Source organism: Labrus bergylta, chromosome 1 (genome assembly GCF_963930695.1).
Source record: "Labrus bergylta chromosome 1, fLabBer1.1, whole genome shotgun sequence".
NCBI lineage: Eukaryota > Metazoa > Chordata > Actinopteri > Labriformes > Labridae > Labrus > Labrus bergylta.
Genome location: NC_089195.1, coordinates 4,227,028 through 4,248,687, shown reverse-complemented (window position 1 = coordinate 4,248,687; position 21,660 = coordinate 4,227,028). Strand labels below are relative to the sequence as shown.

General features: G+C 38.3%; 1 protein-coding gene across 1 annotated transcript in view; it reads left to right on the top strand.

Annotated features, from left to right (window-relative positions):
- LOC109987848 (sodium/potassium/calcium exchanger 3) overlaps positions 1-21,660 on the top strand; it is a 61,719-nt gene that overhangs the window by 32,049 nt on the left and 8,010 nt on the right. The window contains exons 3-11 of the mRNA XM_020639099.3: positions 4,056-4,132; positions 11,718-11,792; positions 13,129-13,213; positions 14,583-14,686; positions 16,831-16,905; positions 18,283-18,308; positions 18,416-18,469; positions 19,054-19,187; positions 20,718-20,878. Coding sequence (XP_020494755.1) covers positions 4,056-4,132; positions 11,718-11,792; positions 13,129-13,213; positions 14,583-14,686; positions 16,831-16,905; positions 18,283-18,308; positions 18,416-18,469; positions 19,054-19,187; positions 20,718-20,878 — 791 coding nt within the window. The remainder of the gene's footprint in view (positions 1-4,055; positions 4,133-11,717; positions 11,793-13,128; positions 13,214-14,582; positions 14,687-16,830; positions 16,906-18,282; positions 18,309-18,415; positions 18,470-19,053; positions 19,188-20,717; positions 20,879-21,660) is intronic.

Below are 21,660 nucleotides of genomic sequence, written 5' to 3'. Positions count from 1 at the left end.
TGCAGGTGTCCTTCTGCTCTGTTGTTGTTTGCCATCGCTGCCTTGCACCAGTACTGTGCTCATTCCTTCAGCTCCACCACTGCTCCAACATCCACTTGCAGGTTCAGGCTATAGGCAGTAGAATTACGTTTAAGATTTGATCTCATCACTCCTCAAACGTCTGCATGTAAAACAAATCTGCAGTGAGTAATAAGGTCAGGTGCCTGGACGCCAAACTTAACCGTGTGCTACTGCTACTGCAAAATGGAAAACTACTGAATATATAGTCAGTTTATTTTAGGTAGCAAAGCCAACTAATTAGACCTGTTACAAATTTGTCATTTTAATGTTTATTCCATTTCATAATGTGTTTGTAAGCTAACACCGCACAGGTGAAGAAATATGACAGGTGGTCTGCCATGCCTATTGCTCAGCTGTGAATGAATATACGCTATTAAATGAATGGGGTCTTGTCTACAGACAGTTGCATTGTTCCCAAGTAGTAAGAGTAGTCTATCTGTTTCAAATGTATGTGGCAGTGTGACATATCAAAGAATGTGAAGGAGAATGACACACCTTCAATGACCCTAACCCTAACCTGAAGATTTCTTTAATTATTTTTCAATAAAAGGCTATACATACAGTACATGTACATTTTTAAAAGGGCAAGGTAAATATTATGTAGCTATTTAGTCAAATATATTATCCGCTCTAAAAATGTAGATTTAAAACATTCAAAGTGTCTAAAGTAACCTAAATATATCTACCAGTACTAACGGAGCCGTCGTTCTTGGGTGTTAGAATCCAGCGCTCTGGGCCTCCAATGACTCGCATTACAGTATGAGTTGAAAATGAGCATTTGCTCCGCTTGAATACAAGGTTCTTCAACGGGCACAGGAACGCTCAGAAACACACCACCAGCAAAGAGTAGGCAGCAGAGGGGCATGTCCCATGAACTGAGACATAAAGACCGGGTCATGCAGTGTCACTGGATCAGAGCTGCAGACCTGACTAGCACGAGTCAGCTTTATTTTACATTTTTCTCCACATGCCTGTAAACCAGGTGCACACATTGTTGTTTATTTATTATTTTTTTATTAAGTGAAACAGATCGTTTCCTAAGTTTTAATTATTGCGATGCTATCCCTATAGCCGTTTAATGTTTTTTTTCCTCCATCATGTGTTAACATCAACCTAATGAACTAAGATATACATCCTGGTCCATCTGTAAGAAGTTGTGTCCACCCTGCAGAATAAAGCACCAGCAGCCACTGTAAAGACACCATTTACAAAAAAGGTTCAGTGGATGGTTGTGGGGTTGCAGTTTTATATCAAGTCTGCACTGTACCAGCTACTTCTCAAAGGAAACTGGGCTTCATCTTTATTAGAACTGTAATTAGCAGGATGAGTTTTAGCTGCAGGTCTTTGAATACTTCACATCAAATCCAGCATTCTGCTTATTGTATTTTTTGTCATCTGTATTATCCTTTTCTCAGCGACACTGAACCTCTTCCCTCACATGAGAGCTGCTTGTTCTTTCCCTTTACACACCAGCCTGGCATTTTGGTTGGGTGGAGTTAAAGCAAGCTAACACTGGCTTGTAACAGTAAATATTAAACACATCCAGCTGCCGCTGTGAGATGGCCGTCTGCTGTGCTGCTTTGTACCCTCTGTGGCTTTTACGGGCTGCTCTGTATTGTGTTATGCTTAAAAAGTTTGAGCAGTTAAGCAGTGCAGAGGGGGGACCGCAGCGAGATGCTGTGGATGCAAATAGGTCAACAGAGAAGAAAAAAGTTTGGAGAGAGGGATAAAGCAGTGGGAAAGTAGTAAACTATTGTGCTCTGGTTTTTGTCTCTGGAACATTTTGTGGAGGTTTTTTATTCTTGAGACTAAATGTAGGTGGATGATAAACTACTCCAGGCTCACTCAGTTTATTCATTCATTCTTTCACCCACCTGCCTCTTAAACAAAGTGCATTATGCTCTGTGAGATGCAGACCATGTAACCTTGATGTTCCTGATTCTTAAATCTCATATCATGAGCATGCTCTCTGTCACCGACAAGATTATCAGAGTTTAACTTTCACTCTAAGTTCATTCTTTTAAAGTCACCTTAAAACAAATCTAGCATTAGGGTAAGACTGACTGGAAGATTCCAAAAGTCAGTCTTATGCAGCCTAAAGAAAGTTGGAGAGTTGATCATTTTCATTTTGGAAGTTGGTCCAACATGTTAATATTAAACTTTATCGGCAAAGCCCATACGTGCACTGGATAAAAACAAATGGTCGAAGCCACCAAGATGACACCCACAGGTTTAGACTCCCATTTTAGAGCCTTAAGTTTGGTTCTTTTGTTTATTTTTTTGACAAGATAAGATAACACATTATTTTCCATTTGCACAGAAATTGTTTACTTGCATTACAAGCTCAGAAATCCTCGCATCACAATCACGTGATGAGTCTTAAAAAAAAGCTGTTGAATTGCTCCGTTTCTAAATCAGACTCCATTTAAAATACGGTCATCTCACTAAAGCAGAACAGTCTTGTGTCTTTTGAGGCATCAATCAATACATGTTTTTTTGTGTTACAGCTTGAATCACAAATATTTTGTATCCAAACGACCTGGTTTTAAACACTAAAGTCACAAAATAAAACAGATTATCTGATAGAGGCGAGCAGTAAAACAGCAATTCTTGTTTCTTGCAATGTAAAAGCGAGTTTTGTCGATTGAATCGGGGGGACTTTAAATAGAGAGAGATGGTTTGAACTAAAGGCTCTTTGCTTTAACAAAAAGTTCTTCAGCTGAAAATCGGGAAACTTTTTCATGTTTAGGATCTGAGCCTATCATATTCAGAGTTTTTTATTGGAAAGTAATTGATCGTCTGCATCCCCAAGATTTAAAATCACCTTGCAGAGATTTACAGCTGGTCTCAAAGCTCCTGGACAAAGCAAACTACTGGAGCATATCCAAAAAAAAGAAATTGAAGCTATCAGCTAATTCACACCCCCAAAATGAGAATACCTGCTAGTGCCCATACCTGAATTACCCTTAGCATACTAAAGGCTCCTGTTAGTTTGTTAGTTTCTACTTCACCAGGATCTCCCCCAAGGTCCTCTGTGTTTACTGCAAAGGTAAATTAACTAATTATATTTCTGTTTTGGCAAAAAAAAAAAGTTTTTTGCATGCTAGCAGCCATTATCCAAGATCTCTACATGGTGCCTAGTTGGCCTTTCCCAGGAAAAAAGGAGTAGGTGCTTAAATATGTAACAGATGTTAGCGGTGACCTGCGAATGTGCTCCTGATTAGTGTGTGAGGAAACGATGACAGGGGTGATTTGATCCTTGAGAGGTGTGAGGCAAAGGTTCCTAAAACCACTCCGGTAGCCCCAGAGGCCTGTCGCGGGGTCTCAGCAGTGAAGGGGGAAACCGTGGGGGCCGAGAGAGAGAGAGAGAGGGGAGGAAGTCAAGAACCATGGAGCGAGGGTAAAATAACTCAGGGCACCATTTAAAGCTCCCTCTTCTTTTCACTCTCTCTCTCCCTCTGCCAACTTTCCACTCCTCTATCTCCGTCTTCTGCACACAAACAGTGTGCTTTCTGTCGCTCCATTGTCCTGATATTCCCCATGCAAAGAAGATGAGTTTGAAAAGTACAGCTAAAACTCCAACCACCTTTCCTCTCTCCTTTTGCTCTCCATCCCTCTTGCCTTACCCTAAATATCCCTCGCGCTATTTATAAAATGGACTCTCTCCTCTTCGCCCTCGCTTTGTCCTCCTAGTGCTCCTTTTTTCCATTTCCCTTTTTTTCTTCTTCTTGTCGCTCTCCCAGGAAGGAGGCCTGCTCATACACAGTCCTTGGCTAGGGCACAGTTGCCACTTCACACACACTTGAGCAGCGTTTCTCTTTTGGCCCATTTTTGTCAGAAACACATGGGTTTAATGGTTGTCTGTGCTCGAAAAGGTTCACCTTCCTGCTGGGCTTTTGAAATATGTTCCTGTCCCAAACCCATCACATACATATTCACACACTCTTGTGCTGTTTATTAACTGCTCTGACCTGTATGTTTCTGTCTCCCTGCAGCTCTGCACGAGTTCCCGACAGACCTGTTCACACACAAGGAGAGAACAGAAGGAGCTGTGGCCCTGCATGTCCTGTGTGTAAGTTACCTTCTCCTACAGATTTCTACATTCCTCTGAGATTCTGCGTAAGGGCTAAAGTGACCTTTTACATTAAGGACAATACAACTTTGAATATTTTCTTTTCATATCCCCACTCTTTAAACTTGAAAGATCAGGAATTCCTGAAGGGGGAAATCTTCAAATTTGGCATAAATATTCATTTAGCACCAAGGTATGTATTCTCTAGAATTTGATGGTCAAAGGTCAAGGTCACAGTGACCTCAACTGTGTTCCAATTCTGAAGAATACAACATCTCAGCAACACCTGGAGGTTTTAATCTGATTTATTCTCGTCCCTTCTTGAATGTGTATGGGGCAGTTTCTCTCGCTGTAAACGACCCATACCTGTTTGTACGTGTCAAAATGAAGACATATTTACAATTCCATGCTTGTGTTTCATGTAGGCTACTTATGCATTTTTTTATTTGTGTTAATGTTAACATGTAAAAAAATTGGTCCTGAAATAATCACATTTATCCCCAGTCATCTGTGTTGACAAAGTTACACTTTTACTATCTGGTTAAAACATAGGTTGGTATAAACTGTAACATCAGAAACACAAGGTGCTGATTCTAGGTGTAGTCTATGGGCCCAACAAACGCTCGCTGTGCTGAACACACGCTCCACACTTCTCCCTCTGGAGCCACTTAATGCAAAAATAACTTTTTAAAAATGAGCCGTAGAACTCCCCAACAGCTTTTAACAGACTTTGATGTTTAATATCTGTGAAGTTTCCCTTGTACGTCACATCAGTTGCAACATTAAAAATGCAGACGTTTCAACCAAAAAAAAACATCACATAGCAACACTATCTGTCTCATTAACTGTCAGACCAATTACTTGAAGGATCATCCAAAGATAGTCTGAACACATGTTACCATTTACTTATTTCCCCAAAGGTTTTTAACTCATTTTTGAGGTATTACAGAAAATCATAAAAAAATAAATTATGTAAATTAATACAAGTTTTTTTTTTTGGTCTTTTAAACCTGATCCAGAAATTGTTGCCCAATGGTGTCAAATCCGTGGTCGCAGCATAACTTTGTATCTATGAATTTTAAGCATCTTAGCCCGAAGCTTAGCATAGGCTCCCATGTTTTGCCTTTCTGTTTGAGCTGAAGATCCCGAGGTATTATATCAGTTATTGCCTTAATTTCAAAAAGCTTCTGTGGATATTTCCAGCAGGTTGTACAATTAGAATCAGAATCCGTTTTTTAATTGCCAAGTACGTTTATGACAAATTTTATATTGAGTTTCCCTCAGTCTATTGCAAGGAAATACAGTTTTGATACAATTGCCAGACGTCTTCTATGTACTCATTATTAAGTTCCATTTTACCCTTTATGTTGGACATTAAACAAGCTTATTGGACAAGTGTCATGTAACAGGTAGTAAAAGGAGGAAGGCCCAGGAATCGATGCAGAAGGTTGAATCAAGATGCACTGTATGAGCGAATCCAACCCCATATTATCCGAGCATGGCAAGCCCAGTAAAATAAAGTATATAAAACAATTAAAAATATATAAAAAAGTATAGTGAGTAGGCCAAGACGACCAGCATTGGTTGGCATTTGTAGAATCTTAATTTTTTCCTTATCGTTAATCTCATTGTCCACCTTGAATGCAAGACTGCTGTGTATAAGAATTGCCACCCCATGGTTACTGCTGTTATAAGAGGAGTGAAACACCTGACCCACCCAGCTTCTACATAGTTTCATGTGTTTGAGATCTGAAACATGGGTCTCCTGAAGGAAGCCAATCTGGCAGTTTTCCTTCTTCAGGAAGGAAAGTTTTGTCTCTTGACCACATGGTTTATCCCCTTTAATGTTAATCTTAACTATTTATATGTTGCTCATGTTATGCCAAAAAGAAAAGTAGCAACACAGGAGGAGAATAATAACTGCAAGACCTCTGAAGCAGGTAACAAGCAACCCAGGTAAACATAATAAGTGGTGGCAGATAAATAGGAATGGAATAGAGAGAGAATGGGATGGACATAGACTATTAAAGTGCTAAAGGTGTATATATATATATATATATATATATATATATTGAGCTATTAACTAAAATGTTATAATACTGATTGGTTAACTGTATGTTCCATCTCATAAATAATTAACTCTAGAATCAATCTGATCAGCGTTGGACATTTTAGAATGAAAGATTGCAAATAGATTTTGAAGAATTTTAAAAATCAAAATGAAATATGTTAAAAAAATCATTTTTATTGATTTTATTGTGAAAACCTTCAATAAAAAATTGTAAAAATAATCTTTACATAAGGGAAGTAAACATAATACTAACAGGTTAACATAATATTGTTTTTATCATAGTTTAATACTATGTTTCGGTCGTGACAAATTTGAGGAGAGGAAATACATTCCAAAACAGTCTAAAAATACAATATCAAATTTAACTGTTCTTTTACTTCAGCTATGGAACAATATATATATAGGGAAAAAAAATTGGGAATAAAACTTTTCAAAATATTTCCAACCTGACTTTGAACCAATTCGGTAGAATGGCCCATATATATATATTTTTTGTGTCAAAGGAAACACAGTTACTAAAAATGTTTGGTATGAATGAATGAATTAATGTTTGACCACTCATTTGAACCCTAAGCAATCTGTGTGTACCTTTTTCAGCTTTTTTTTTAAATAAATGAAAGATGAGTGTATCATTTCTCATCATGATTGCCATATGCCATAAGTGTGGCCTAGCAGGGGTCAATATGTGGGGTAAAGGCTATGATTTTAGCCTCTCTGCTGTCACTCCTGTGTGCAGGCAGAGTGCACAGTCATCGGTACATGATGACCTGTGTTGTGTTGTTCAGTTGCTGGTAGTCTCTGGGGGGAACAACTGTAATGGTGGTTCATGCCAGCATAGCATCGTCTCCGGGGAACTTTGCTGATCATAAATAGAGCACTAAGAACTACCCAACATGTTTGACATTACCGCCAGTGTCACTACTTACAGTGCACCCACCCTCTGAGTTAGCCTTTTCCTGCTGCAGAAGGGCAAGTGAAAGTAACCTTTTCTAAGATGCTTGTGCATTAAAAAAAAAAGAAGCAAAAATAGACTATATCATCAGAAGCTATTTCCTTGTGATGTCTAACCTTTAAAATAATATTACATGTCCCTTTTTTTTCATAGCAGGTGTTACTAAACTTGACATTGTGGAAAAAGATAAGCTTAATGTGAATATCAGGAAGGACATCAGGACAAATACATGCTGACTAGCTGAAATGCTGTTTCTATTTTCCCACTTTTGGAACATTTAGAATAGATGCCCGAGGTGAAAGCCTGTTTGCTGTTACTGCAACTATTTGAACTGTGACATGCAGTGTAGTCTCTGAAATGTCTTCAAACAGGTTTTCAAAAATAAATCAGGTGTTAGCCAGGGAACAAGATAAATGGGAGCGGTATGGGTCTGTTATCATGCTCAGGATAAAAAGCCGTATGCCAGGCTGCAGTAAAGTGCTCTTAAACATGGAATAAAACTGCTAAAGGTAACATTCAATTAAAATGAGAATTTCTTATATTTTTAGATGAAGTTCACTCACAACCTCAGAAACAGCTGATAAACATATCTTAGAGAAACAGACTCAGGTGCACCCATTTAAGGCTGAATCATTTTTGCAGCAGTCTGGGTTACATTGATAGTACAGTTAAGCATTTGCTGCATGTCATCCCTCCTCTCCTGACTTTCCTCTCTATCTTCCACTTTCCACCTATTTATAAAATTAAGATTAATTCATCTGTAGAGCCGACTTTGAACCAACTTTGGTACAGTCTTATTTTGGCGACCTCTGCGGACAAAGCAGTGCCTTATTTTTACTTTCACAAAAAAGACCCTTCTGCTCTGCATGCAGTTGTCTGTTTTGTCTGGCACTGGGCAACAGGGTAGTTGATTATGGTTAAGTTTGCATCTTTATGATTGGACTTTTTTTCTCTCTGGCGGCCCCTACTGTAACAAGTGGTAACTGCTTGTGCATTTTACAGACCTCACTCTGACAGATATACAAACTGACTGAAGGTTTTGACTAATGTGAAAAAATAATTGATGTCTTATTCTTCATGAGTGTCATCGTCTGTTTGTTCAGGTATTACAACTCTTCCCGCACAACTCAGAGACCAGAGAAGGCCAAAAGTCCAACTTGCAAATCAACCACTCCCTTCTTAACGGAGTCTGCTTGAATAATGACACAACCATATTGATGATACCAAAGTATCACATGGTCTTCTGCAAATGCAAGAGTCGTTATAGCTCAATCGCTATAGTGTTGATAAAAGAGTGTTAGAGCGGCAGTAGCTCAGTCAGTATGGGACTCGGGTTGGGAACCGGAGGGTCAAGTCCCGGTGCAGACCAAATCTGGAAATTTTTCTGGTAGCTTGAGAGCAGCACTTCCCTTCCTGAGCACAGCCGAGGTGCCCGTCAACCATGTACCGGACCCCCACCTGCTTGGAGCAGTCCCTGTGGGCAGCCCCCCCACTCACTCTGACTTCTCTCCATTAGTGCATGTCCAATAGCATCCTGTTTGTGCATGTGTGTGTGGTAGGACTTTGCTAAAAAAAATCGCTTTTGCATGATATTGTCATGTGCTCCTTGCAAATACACATCGATGCAGATGATACAGAATCGATGTGGCTGCAAAGCTGTGATGACAGCTTTGAGTGACAATTGAACTATGGTGCAGTTCACAATAACACCTTAGCCATAGCTCTGGGGTGATTATTTTATCAGGATTGGAGTGATTGCTTACCTGTCTGTATACCTACCCACCTGCATAGAGTACCCATACTATAGTCTACTCGGTTTTTAAAGTTACCTAGCCTTAAGATGAGACTTTATCACAAAGTAAGAATTAGGAAAAACAATTTCATTACGCAAGAGAGTACCGTATGAATTACTGATGCTACTTTGTGCATATGGAATGCCAAAGGGTAGTGAGCCATGGTAAAGCATTGAAACCTATAATCAGAACACGTTGGACATTAAGGCGTTACATGTGAGATATAACACGGTCGTTTTGTCATACATGCACATACACTGCATATGTGTGGGCTCAGTCTTACCTTTCACGCAGACGTTTGTAAGTTCAGCTCACTCTCTCCTGCTTTCAGAAATAGAAAATAGGAGAACTCCTAATGCAGAGTAATGTGTGACTCACTTCTGGGAACAAAAAGGGATAAGCAATATTCACTCTCCGTGTCATTCTGGGTGAAAACAGGTCTTTGAAAGAATATTCATGCTTTCCTTTGTTCACACATTCCCAGACAGTTTTGTCGTGACTACCTGTCAACCTGACATTTCTTCTCTTGCTCATCGTGATCCGTCTCTCATCCCATCTTCCTTTTTTTTCTCTGTGCTCTTCGTGCAATATTGGATGCCAAGAAGAGGTGGCAAACAGCGGGTGTTTATGCAGTAACAAAACAGGAAAAGAAAACATAAATAGTATTTATTAGGTGTTGTCACCAATCAGTTATTAGTTAAGTTATTACTCAGAGGAGGCATATATAATGTGAAGAGAATATGTCCAAGCACAGAACCTTGTGGCACTCCATGACTAACTTTTTTTTTCAAGATTTATTATTTGGGCTTTTTGGGCCTTTAATGGAGAGATAGGACAGTGGATAGAGCTGGAACTCAGGGAGAGAGAGTGGGGAATGACATGTGGGAAAGGAGCCATATGCCAGATTTGAACCTGGGCCGCCCACTTTTGAGGACTATAGCCTCCATACATGGGGCGCGCGCACTAACCACTGCGCCACCAGCGCTCCTCTCCATGACTAACTGAAGTGTGCATAGAGGACTTATTATTATTAACAGTCAGTATAACTCCTGCCCTAGAAAGACTATTGAGGAGACATTTGGGAGGAAGGTTTATTGTGGTTTTGTTGTTATTTGTTTCCAGAACCATTGTCATTGGAATTAATATAACTTTTTGTTGCAAGAATTAGGGCTTTTTTTTGTTTTTGATATATTTTTAAACAAGATATAGGGTAAGACAATATTGTTGACATCAATATAGTTTGCCTATTTTACCTTCCACTGTTTGTCCCTCTTAAACATAACCCTCCATTGCAGCTCCCACCCTTTGGAACTCTCTCCCTAAAAACATCAGAGACTCCCCCACACTCACTTCCTGCAAGAAATCCCTAAAAACTCACCTTTTCATCACCGCCTACAACCACTAACTCTCATCCTCTTCCCTCGACACCATGTCTATGTTGTATTGTTCTCTTAGTTCTTGCTTTGTTTTTTGTTGTTTCCTGTCAAAGCGTCTTTGAGTATTTAGAAAAGCGCTCTATAATCTAATTTATTATTATTATTAAACCTGCTCTGCCTCTCTCTCTCACTCTCTCTGAGAGCTAAACTTTAAAAAAAACACAGCTGTATGTATGTTATAGACGAGCCTTCTATTTGCAGATTGATATTATTGGACTGGTTGTCCTTTCGAGTGTACTGTATATTAAAACTGCATCCAAATAAAATGTATTTTGTCCGTAGCAGTATTTGATTATTCAAAATAGTATATTTAATAGATAATAAATTATTTAAGTTACAAACTTAAATGTATGATGTTGAAGGATACTTAGAGGAAATGCAGATATAATCTAACCTGGTTTATTTCCCTAGTTGTGGCTACTGTGACTCTATTGGTGCTTTGCACTAATTATATCTGTAGAGGCTAAACATGAGGAATCCCAAGTCCATGCAGCAAAGCTGAGCTATAAGAATTTTTAAAAGAACCATCAAACCCCTTGTTCATAATATTTAAGGTTTTAAGAGGCATGTCAGATTTAAAAACAAGTCATAGAAGTGAAAATAAGTCTTCACTGAAAGTTTCAAACATAAGCAAGAAATCAATATGACTTAAGGTAGAATATTATCTTGTTTGGTTCAAAACATTTATACAGCAGTTACAGTGCAAATATTGCTGTAAAGAATTTAATGAACAAATATAAACCACATTACATTAAATGTGTCAAATACTGTTCTTTTACTTGGGCCGTGGTTCATGTTGCTTTCCAGTTTATCTCATTAGGGAAATAAACAAAAACACACAACACTCCCCTTCTGGGCTTTATAGTACCAGTAAGTTTAAAAAATGAAAACTTAATCTCCTAGTTTAAAATGCAAGCAGTGTGGTCCCACAGTCATGTTATTCATGAATATTTGATGTCTTTTCTGTTAATGTGCTGCACCGCATTTGCATCGGATCAGACCTCTGTATCTTTAGCCTTCAATTACTAAACCTGTTCCTTCATTTTTCATGGTAATTAAATCTAAATTTAATGTAGTAGTTCGAGCGGAGAGTTGTTCTCCACCGTACCATTCAAGACACAGACAGAGATTTGTTCAAAATGAAGATTAAATGGTATGAAAAGACGTAGACAGTGGTGTACGCCGTCACATGGTACTGCTAAAATGAGATGTGGAAGAATACATCACAGCTGTCTGAACTTTGTGAGTGTTGTTGGGTGAATTACTAATCCTATATCATGTGTATAAAACATGTTCATATTATTCATCTCTCTCTCTCTCCTTCTCTCCACAGACCATTTACATGTTCTGTGCCCTGGCTCTCGTCTGTGATGACTACTTTGTCCCTTCATTGGAGAAGCTGTGTGAGGTAGGAATGTGAGGTCACAAATATTTGTTTGAAATTTTCCTTATTATACGAAATTAAATGACAAAAAAGGAACAAGTCAAGAAAAATTCAAGTTATTTTACCTTCATCTTAATGCAGTTTAAGAGGATGGCTTATCGACTTGAAGGACAGATTTTTCTCGAGCATTCCCATTTTTTACTAAGAGCCCCTGCTTATAATTACATTTGTTCAGCTCATGCTTCAATTGTACGTCTGTGCTCATATATTGTTTCTCACACGCTCATCCATTTATTTATAAATGTACAATTCATCCGAGCTTACAATTAAAGCACAAGCAGAACAAATCTAAGTGCAAGCTTGAATATTTTAAGTTGCAAGGGACAAATCCAGAACATTTGAATCACACGGTCACACTTTCCAACTTAGACCACGCTCTGGAACAAACAGTGTTGCAAAACTCCACAATGAAAAAGTTTTGTGGTGATGATGGATCAAGAGTTTACGACTCAGAAACTACAAATGGGATAATTACTCCTCTGTCTTTTATCACACCGTTAAAATACAGCAATGACGTGTTTTGGTTGTATTATTTGTTTTAAAGACAGTGACTGTAATTGTACACATAAATTAATGTAGGCCTAATATATGAAAAAAAAATCAGCTCAATTTGGATTCCTGCTAAGAGATTTTTTTTCTCACAAGCTTTCTTCACGTAACTTGATACTCAAATGTGATCAATGATAAGCTCACTATCATTCTTATATTACTGTATTGGATCTCTAACTGCAGTATCTAAAGAAGTATTCTTGTACTGTAGTAAACACCAGATTAAGTATTACATATGAGAGCTTTAGTAGATCTGTCCGCTCAGGGCCACAATTGAGACAATTCTACAATTCACTTTGCAGACGCTTTTATCCAAAGCGACGTACATCAGAGAGTAAGAACAACACAAGCAAGGATCTAGAAAAAAGGGAACAATGTCAGTAAGAGCAAACGATCAGCTTTGAGTCCGATTGGACACACAGGTGCTGACAGGAAGTGACCAGAGGCAAAGCACAACATTGAGGGCAGTTCTTATAAGAAACCATCTTATAAGTCGACGTTATCAAACAAAAACCATCGTCACAACCATCATCATCATCAATAATATGGAGACCATCATCATTAAGTTAGTAGGTATTCAGGAAAGAGCTGGGTCTTTAGCTTTTTCTTAAAGGTGCAGATTGACTCAACATTTACTGAATACATTTTTTAATCACTCTGGATTATTTTGATGTTAAATGGTATTTCTTAAAATATGAACCTTGTCTTTTCGAATTTTAACCCTTTTTTGTCTTTGCCATCTCTCCGACAGCGTCTCAATCTCAGTGAGGACGTAGCGGGGGCCACTTTCATGGCTGCTGGTAGCTCGGCCCCTGAGCTCTTCACATCTATCATAGGTATTAACCGAAACCTCCCCTCCATGTATCAGCCTCTTTTGTTGTTCTCTAACATATCCTGCTACACTCAAGCTGCATTGTTTAGGTACCCTTCATGTCTTTGTATTAAAGGGCAATACAAGTATTTGCAAACTGTTGTTGTTCTTTATATACTTTGGGGCCTTTATGATCATTACGTTTATAACAGTTTTGACATTTGAAGAAAAATTCAACACCACCAAACTCCACTGACAAAAGCAGTAATTTAACCTCACCAAACACACGAGTTACATCTCTGTAGCTGCCTCATTCAGTTACCTTGTTTGTGTTTTTATTTATTGCTGCTAGTTGATTTTCAAACCAGTATTTGTGAAACACAGTTCTAGAGAAAAATTACCAATCACGGCAGCAGAAGAATAACAACTCGTGTATTTGTCAGTGGAGGGAGGTAACAGCTGCTTCTAGTTTTATTCAAAAAAAGCATCTTTCTCTTTAACAGAGGGTCCGTCTCTGTTTGGATGCTTTTCGTAATGCTGTTTGAATCCAGGAATAACAATGTATACCTGTCATGTCTAAGATCTGGCATGACCATAGTCGGTTTCGGAGCAATCTTTTAAAGCCATCAAATACCAGTCATTTGCAAGCCATCAAGTTTAAAAATACTGGTATCCTCCCCCCCCCCTTAATGGATGCTCAAGAAAAATATTTAAATCTCAAGACACACTTAGTAAACAAACATGGTTTCAATTTACAGAATCACATAAAAGTCTTGTTATGTAATGAGCTCCACAGAACTGCTGATGAGGAGTGAGGGCATGTATTTTCACTTTGATCAAAGCAACTCTTGGTGTGGTACGTCCGTCACAAACAACCATATGAGTACAAATCACTTCAAAGGCTGGCCTGTTACATTACATGACTTTGTTCTTTATATAGAAATCTAATTATACATACAGACCGGGCTTAAGAGATTCAAATCTCTGCTGATTTGTTACCAAATATCAAAGTGTCTTTGGGTTTTTATCAGCCTCAAAGAATGGCACAAAGAATCTTCTTCTTCTCTGTGCTTATTGTTAGTTCGGAGTCAGAGAAATAAATCCATGACAATATAGCAAAGCTTTTTTACAAATGTTTTGACTGTTATGTACGATATGTTTGTCAAATACCACAACTGGAAATAACAAGTAGTTTACAACAACACCTAATACGTGCTCTCTAAGGATTTGTAATGATGTGTGTGTGTGTGTGTGTGTGTGTGTGTGTGTGTGTGTGTGTGTGTGTGTGTGTGTGTGTGTGTGTGTGTGTGTGTGTGTGTGTGTGTGTGTGTGTGTGTGTGTGTGTGTGTGTGTGTGTGTGTGTGTGTGTGTGTGTTTGCTTGTTCTCTCCACAGGGGTGTTTATCACTAAGGGAGATGTGGGCGTGGGGACCATCGTGGGTTCAGCTGTCTTCAACATCCTCTGCATCATCGGTGTTTGTGGCTTCTTTGCTGGCCAGGTATGAGTCGGCATTTTCACAGATTCACAACTAATAGATGAATGTCACCTTAAATGTTCAGCCAAATAAACAGACAGTTTCTTAAAGTGCTTGTAAGGAATTGGTAATAAGGGCCAAATATGATCAGGAATATTTCCTATATTGATTCATATTTATGTTTATATTAATGTTAAATGAGTTTCCTGACATTGACAGATCCCTTAAAGTGACGGACAGTTTATTTGTTTTGCTTACAAAAAAGCAGTTTATACTATCACACATTTTCTTTGTGAAGTGTGAAGTATGATTTTTTTTTTTAAGTTTAGCTACTTTAATCAGGGAAAAGCATTTTAAAAAGGAATATCTCTCAACATAACATGTCCAGGTGGGCTTCATGCCCAGCTGCCACCAACATAAGCCCTGCTTATTTTAAGGGAGTTACGTTTTTGTCCATGTTTAACATTAAAAGCCATTTTAATAAAGGATAACTCATCTCTAATGTTCAGCACCTCTCCAAAACAAACAGAGGCAGAAATAAAAACATACAAAAACAAAAAAAAGGTGAAAAATCTGTTTCTTCAAGGCCTTTTTCGACGGGCACAGGATGTCTGATGAGGGGGCTGCTAGCCAAGCTGTCGCTGATTATTACATGACTCACATTAACCAGTTTTTTGTTTACAATTTCAATATGTTTGTAGGGTGACAGGAGTTCACTCGGATGTAAATTTCATCTCAACACCCTCTTGAAATGGTTTTGATTGCCCAGCCCTAGTACTCATGTATTCATGCATAATTTTATTCACGAGAGAGAAGGAAATACAAGCATGCTGTTGATTAATGCATGCAAGAGTCCACGAGTCTGACTGCACCAAAAATGAATTTCAAAATGAGGTCAGAACCATGTGTTAACTCAGAGAACCCCACTTTTTTATGGATGTACATTAGGCTATTTCTAGTGTTTGTTCTTTAAAATGTACCTGAAGCCTCCATGATATATATCTTTCCCTTGTGTCAATCCTGTCAGATTTATCAAATCTTTGGTGTGACTTTCTTGTTTGGTATGAGAAAAAGCCTCGACAAGATGAGACACATCCCTGAATATTGAAGAAAAGATCCAAAGAAAAGTAAAGCCTAAGCAGGAAACTTTCCTGTTTTGCTGTGCTTATGTTTGTGCGGTGCTTCCTTTCATATTCTCTCCTGTGCTCACTCTGTTTAACCAGCTCCACGGGCACCACATCCCCACATCAGCCTCAACCTAAAAGATAGTTTGTATCTCATTTCTGCTTTGCATCTTCCCTGCTTTGTTTTGCTTGAGATTTGGGAGATAACATAATACAGTGCAGCCTCTCTCTCTGATGCTATCCGACATCAGCCAGGGACTTTGAAATGAGCAGAATACAAGGATAAGCTTCTCCGCTCTGAAAAATATATATGCACCGGACTCCAAAAGCAGTGATGCAATCCCAGATTGTACGTTACGTAATCATAGTGAGATAATGAAGGAGAAGGGGCAGGGCGGTGTGCACCGGGGCTTGGAGGGATGGGGGTGCACCAAAAAAAATCATCTTCAATTCTGGCAGTTGCATCTCACTACAGTTTGTTAGCTTTGGCTGATGTTTCAAAGGAGAACCTATCTACAAAGAACTTTTTGTTCAGGGAAACAGAGCACAAGCAAACATTGCAAACGCTTTGTTTTTCGCTCTTACTTTGCCATCTGCCCTCGCAGCAGCAAACGTTTTCTCATCAGGGAGTGGCACTTTTCAAAGATGTGACCTCTGACCCTCCACTCGTGTGTATATGCAGTGTGATGCTGCTGTGTGGGAGAGTGTTGCATTAGTTAGTCACTGCATTGTGGGCTCCTCCTGCATTGTATCTGATTACAAAAAAAGTTGATATAAACACACCGGCACCTTTTTTTTTTTTTTTTTTCCTTCTACGTAGGATGGTACCTTTTCAGTGACTGTGATTCAGGAGGTCAACTGGAGAAATCCTGTGTTTATATCAGTATGGTAATGATGTCAGAGGCGTCTCTGCAGCACAGTGCTGCATAAAAACTCCAGGAGGGACAAGTGTTACTATAAGAGTGTATGAATTGAAGCTGCATGCATCCTTAAGTGAGTGTGCTTATCACGCTTTTTTCTTCTTTTTTTTCTTCCCCCTTGCAGGCAGTGAAGCTCTCTCACTGGGCTCTACTCCGAGATTCCATTTATTACACGTTTTCTATCATAGCCCTCATTGCGGTAAGAGATTACAGACTCACATGCAAAACACACTGTTCATGTTGCTCAAGTGTCTCCACTGCAGATGTATGCAGGTACACTCACTATAAGGCATACACTGTAAGTCCAGTTTGAAAGTGTAGCTTTTATATCAATACCCAATTTACACTTTCTGCCTCAGCATTATCGGCTAAGAAGGAAGAAAGTCAATAGTGTACATCCACCTTGTTACCCTGTTTCTTGTTTTTTTAACAGCTTTTTTTTTTTTTTTTTTTTTAAATCACAGCAATCTTCTTCTTAGCAGAGCCTGTATTTTGGTTTCTTAAACTTGTAATACGCGTGGAGCATCATGAGAGAATGAGGATGTGTTACAAGTCCATCAAATGTTCTACAGATCTGTATTTATACTAGAAGGGGGAAAATATGGACAACAAAAGCAAGCAAAAAAAACACATAATTCAAATTTTTCTTAGTGGACACTGTTATCCCACAATCTAATGCAAAGAGAAAACGCTGCAGTGGTAGCAGAGAACTATACGTTCACTTTCTAACATATTTATGCTGCACACTGCTTTGAAGTATTTATGTCAATTTGATTGTAATAGATAATTAATTGTGTTATTCCATGAGATTGTATTAAAGTTGATGTTTTTCTATGGCCTACGTTGCTAAAAAGTTTAGTAAAAAAAGTATGTATGTTTAAGCTACCAAAAAAATACAAATAACATGATAATCGTGGTACAATATCACACTGAATTGATTGTTAAATAGAAGCTATATATAAGCCTGTTTTTTCAGATGTGATTCGCAGAGAGAACTGGATTTTCCTTTGAGCGTGTGGGGGGAAAAACACGTCCTTTCGCTCTATGATCTGCAATGACATTGAAAAGTCCTTGAAGTATGCTGAGTTGTTGTGTACTCGCATCAAAAACAGATTGCTATATAGAGAATACTACAATTTGTACCGAATACTGTTTGGAGTCAGTATGAAGGATTGGGGGAGAGATGAGGCATGTGTTTGTGTGAGACACTCCAGGTTAGCAGCCAGTTAAACCTAACATGCTATGGGGCCAGGCAACATGTTCTTCTACATCATGCCCACATCAACAGATAACTCTGAATCACTCCAATGCCATCATGACAATGTTACAGATCCTTGATAGAAAACCTCACAAGTCTTTTTTTAGATATTGAAAAAGTCTGTTTTCTTCGTCCTTGCTGTCTCAATATTCAGTGAAATCAACTAAAGGTCATGTTTTGACCTTTTTTTTCTGGCTGTCTGTGCTCTGGATCAGTCATGCCCTCTAGTGGAGGAGATGGTGAATTTCAGAATTAATGTAACTTTCAAACTTTCTGCATCTAATATCCCTTTGTGTCCTCTTTGTCTTCTCTTTTTAGTTTATCTACGATGAGAAGGTGGTCTGGTGCGTACTGCATTTTCTGTTGCAGCTTTTAAATCATGTACAGTATATGCATTTCTTAAAACACTGAACAACTACATGCAGAATACTGACCTTGTGTTTGTGTGCAGGTGGGAGTCTCTTGTCCTGATTTTAATGTATGCAATCTACATCCTCATCATGAAGTAAGTCCCCATCAGAAACTGCTCATTTCATTTCTTATTTGATTTATTTGCTCATTTCAGTGTATGGTTTCAACACAATAATACACAACAAAAAATATTTTCTCATAATACTGAAACACTGTTCATGAGCAAACAGGAGCAGGAAGAAGAAAACTTATAATACATGCCCCCTTTCCTAATAACATAAGATACTGTTTAACAGAATAAGATGGCTAACCTGTTGTTTTCTCTTTCTTTCACAAAACAAAAAATACATCAACAATATAGAAACAATCAAATACAATCAGTTAGATCATAATTTCCCAGAACCTTTTCTTTATACTTTCTTTTAAATTGAATGACAGTTGAGCAGCATTTCAAATGATTATCGAGAGAATTCCATAATTTAACTCCATTTACTGAGATACACATTTGTTTTAATGTAGTGTGTACAAATGGATTTTTAAAATTAAATCTCTGTCTATGATCCTCCTCATTAGATGTAAACATTCTTCTGTACATTGTCATTCACTTAAGGTACCTTATCATTCACATTTAGTTCAAAGACTTTTTGTCCTCCTTTTTGTTTGTTTTGTCCTCGGCAGGTTTAACGGCAGGGCACACCGCTACTTTGACCGTCGAAAGAAGAACTCTATGAATCTAGCCAACGGGCTGACAGGAAGCACAGACCTGGAGGACAATGTGACGTGTGATGCTACTGCAGTCCTGCTCAAGAAAGGTAACAAAAGTCTGCTTCTTTTTTTTTAAACACAGACTTTGACCTCTAAGAAGGACTCTGTAGGTTTGGGCTGCTCATCCCTGCAAACAGAATTTCACATGAATAGAGCAGTGGCTCAATCTACTTTTATCTAGTTTAAGTAGAAGACAGTAAAAGGAAGATTTCATCCAAAAGTTATTTTGATGTTGGTCCTGCTGTCTGAGAAGAAGGCCACACAAAAATGACTTTAGCCTCTTAAAGTTAGTCAACCTTTGCACTGTGATAAATGTATCACAAGTGATTATTGTGCTTCAGTACTTTCTTTGGATTCTGCCTGTGTGAAGGAGTCCACTGAATTCTCTTTGACGTCCTTCTCTGAGATCACTGACCTCCTACAGTATATGGAGGGGCTGAAGCATAAGGGTTTCCTTCTACTTCACTTCAGCTCCTTGTTGGTGGAAGAGCTTCCTTTATTTGAAAAAGCCCTCTGCTTACATGCTCTGCAATGAGCTTTTACATCGTGGCTTCCATGAAGAAACACTAACAGGATTTATAACGACCAGCTGCAGAATAAGTCAATTTCTGCCCTAAAATACAAAACTCTACAGCTCTGTTCCAAATCTCCCTCTGTCGCCTTTCAGAAGGGATCTACAAGGGTTAGGGGTTAGGTCACATTTTTCAGACCTCATATATGCCATGGAAATTATTTTACTGTATGAAAATGTTGTTTATAGGATGAACTCTAACCGGCTATTGATTGTAAAATCATTCTTTATTTAATTCAGCGAAATTGTCAAAGTCTATATTCATTTGCATCAACATAGGAATTAAAAATGATTGTAGATTTAAAATGAAATTTATGACTTGTCAGTCAGAGGTTGCCATTCTCTGCAAGCGTTCAATTGAACCATAATACACCTCATCTCTATAGGCTAAATGTAGCTGCTGAAGGGAACTATACTGTCAAACCATTAAAGCAACGCACCCACTCACAGGCACAAGTTGCAACTTTAACTGCAGAGTCCCTTTTAGTATTAAGTCATGAAAATGTTTGGCAGTTATAAGAAAATGTTTCCACGTGATTTTTGACTGCAAAAAAAACTGACGACTAATGACAATGACTAATTGTGATGTCAGTTTAGCACTGCAGTCAGAGGAACTTTATTATTATTTCTTTCACACCTGTTTACAGCTGCCTTTCATTAAACAATTTTAATAAGATTTTAAACTTTAACTCTGCTCTGTAACTTTTAACTCTTTTTATATTTTTACTTTATTTATTTCAATTAATTTCATTTGAATTATTTTTATTTGAACATAAAGATAAAGCTAAAGATAAACTTTATTGATCCCCTGTGGGGGAGATTTGTGCATATTTTCAGATGTACATATTTTCAGATTGAATAATTTCAGTGATTTTTAAATGTTCTATTTGAATGTTTCTTTTCTTTCCTCTGTCATGATGCTTTTGATTTCTTGTGTGAAGCACTTTGAATTGCCTTGTTGTTGAAACGTGCTATAGAAATAAACTTGCCTTGCCTTTCTCTCCAGCTAACTTCCACTGTAAGCCGTCGGTGCTGATGGTGGACGAGCTGCTCTCTGCGTACCCCCACCAGCTGACTTTCTCCGAGGCCGGCATGAGGATCATGATCACCGATCATTTCTCCCCCAGGACTCGCCTCACCATGGCCTCACGCATGCTCATCAATGAGGTACACAAACAATAAACCACACATGGACATGGATAACATTTTAGACTGTATTTTGAATCACATAGTTTTAACATGCAACACATTTTTTAAAATCTTTTTAATGGGAGGAAATGATAAAGCAGCTTTAGTTCTTTAAACTTTGTTGTCTTTGTCAATTGAAGTAACTTTGAAAATTCCCTGCCAAAAGAGCCTCTTAGCATACATCACACACCTGTCTGCTTTAGATTAACGTCTGGATGTAAATCCAAAACAAACAACCAGATTTTGGCAGAAAGAGGAGAAAAGAACATTTTACTTCACACAAATAAAGTTTTTTTATATATGACTTTGATTATTTGGGCACTGGTGGCATAGCATAGGTCAGTGCACATTCCCCATGTAAGGAGGCTGTAGTTCTCCAAACAGTCGGCCCCAGGTTTGAATCCGACCTGTGGCTCCTTTCCCAGATGTCATTCCCCTATCTCACTTTCTACCCAATTTCAGACTCTGTCCACTGTCCTGTCTCCTGATAAAGACAAAGAAGAGAATAAAAAAGGTTTAGATTACCTACAAGAATGAATGTTTTAGTCTTATTTTAACTTCAGCTTCTTGCAGCAGAAACAATCACTTGTGATGAGTCAAAACCTTTTATTCAACCTTTTTTTACAACCCAAGTGAAGTAATTAAAAATACGATCCTGAAAAGACTCAAACTAGTGCAACATGTTAAACTTGTATGTGAGATGTTATTAACAAAGTTGGGTTAGTAGTAGTAGTAGGACTAAGTATCAGTCAAAAGTAAAA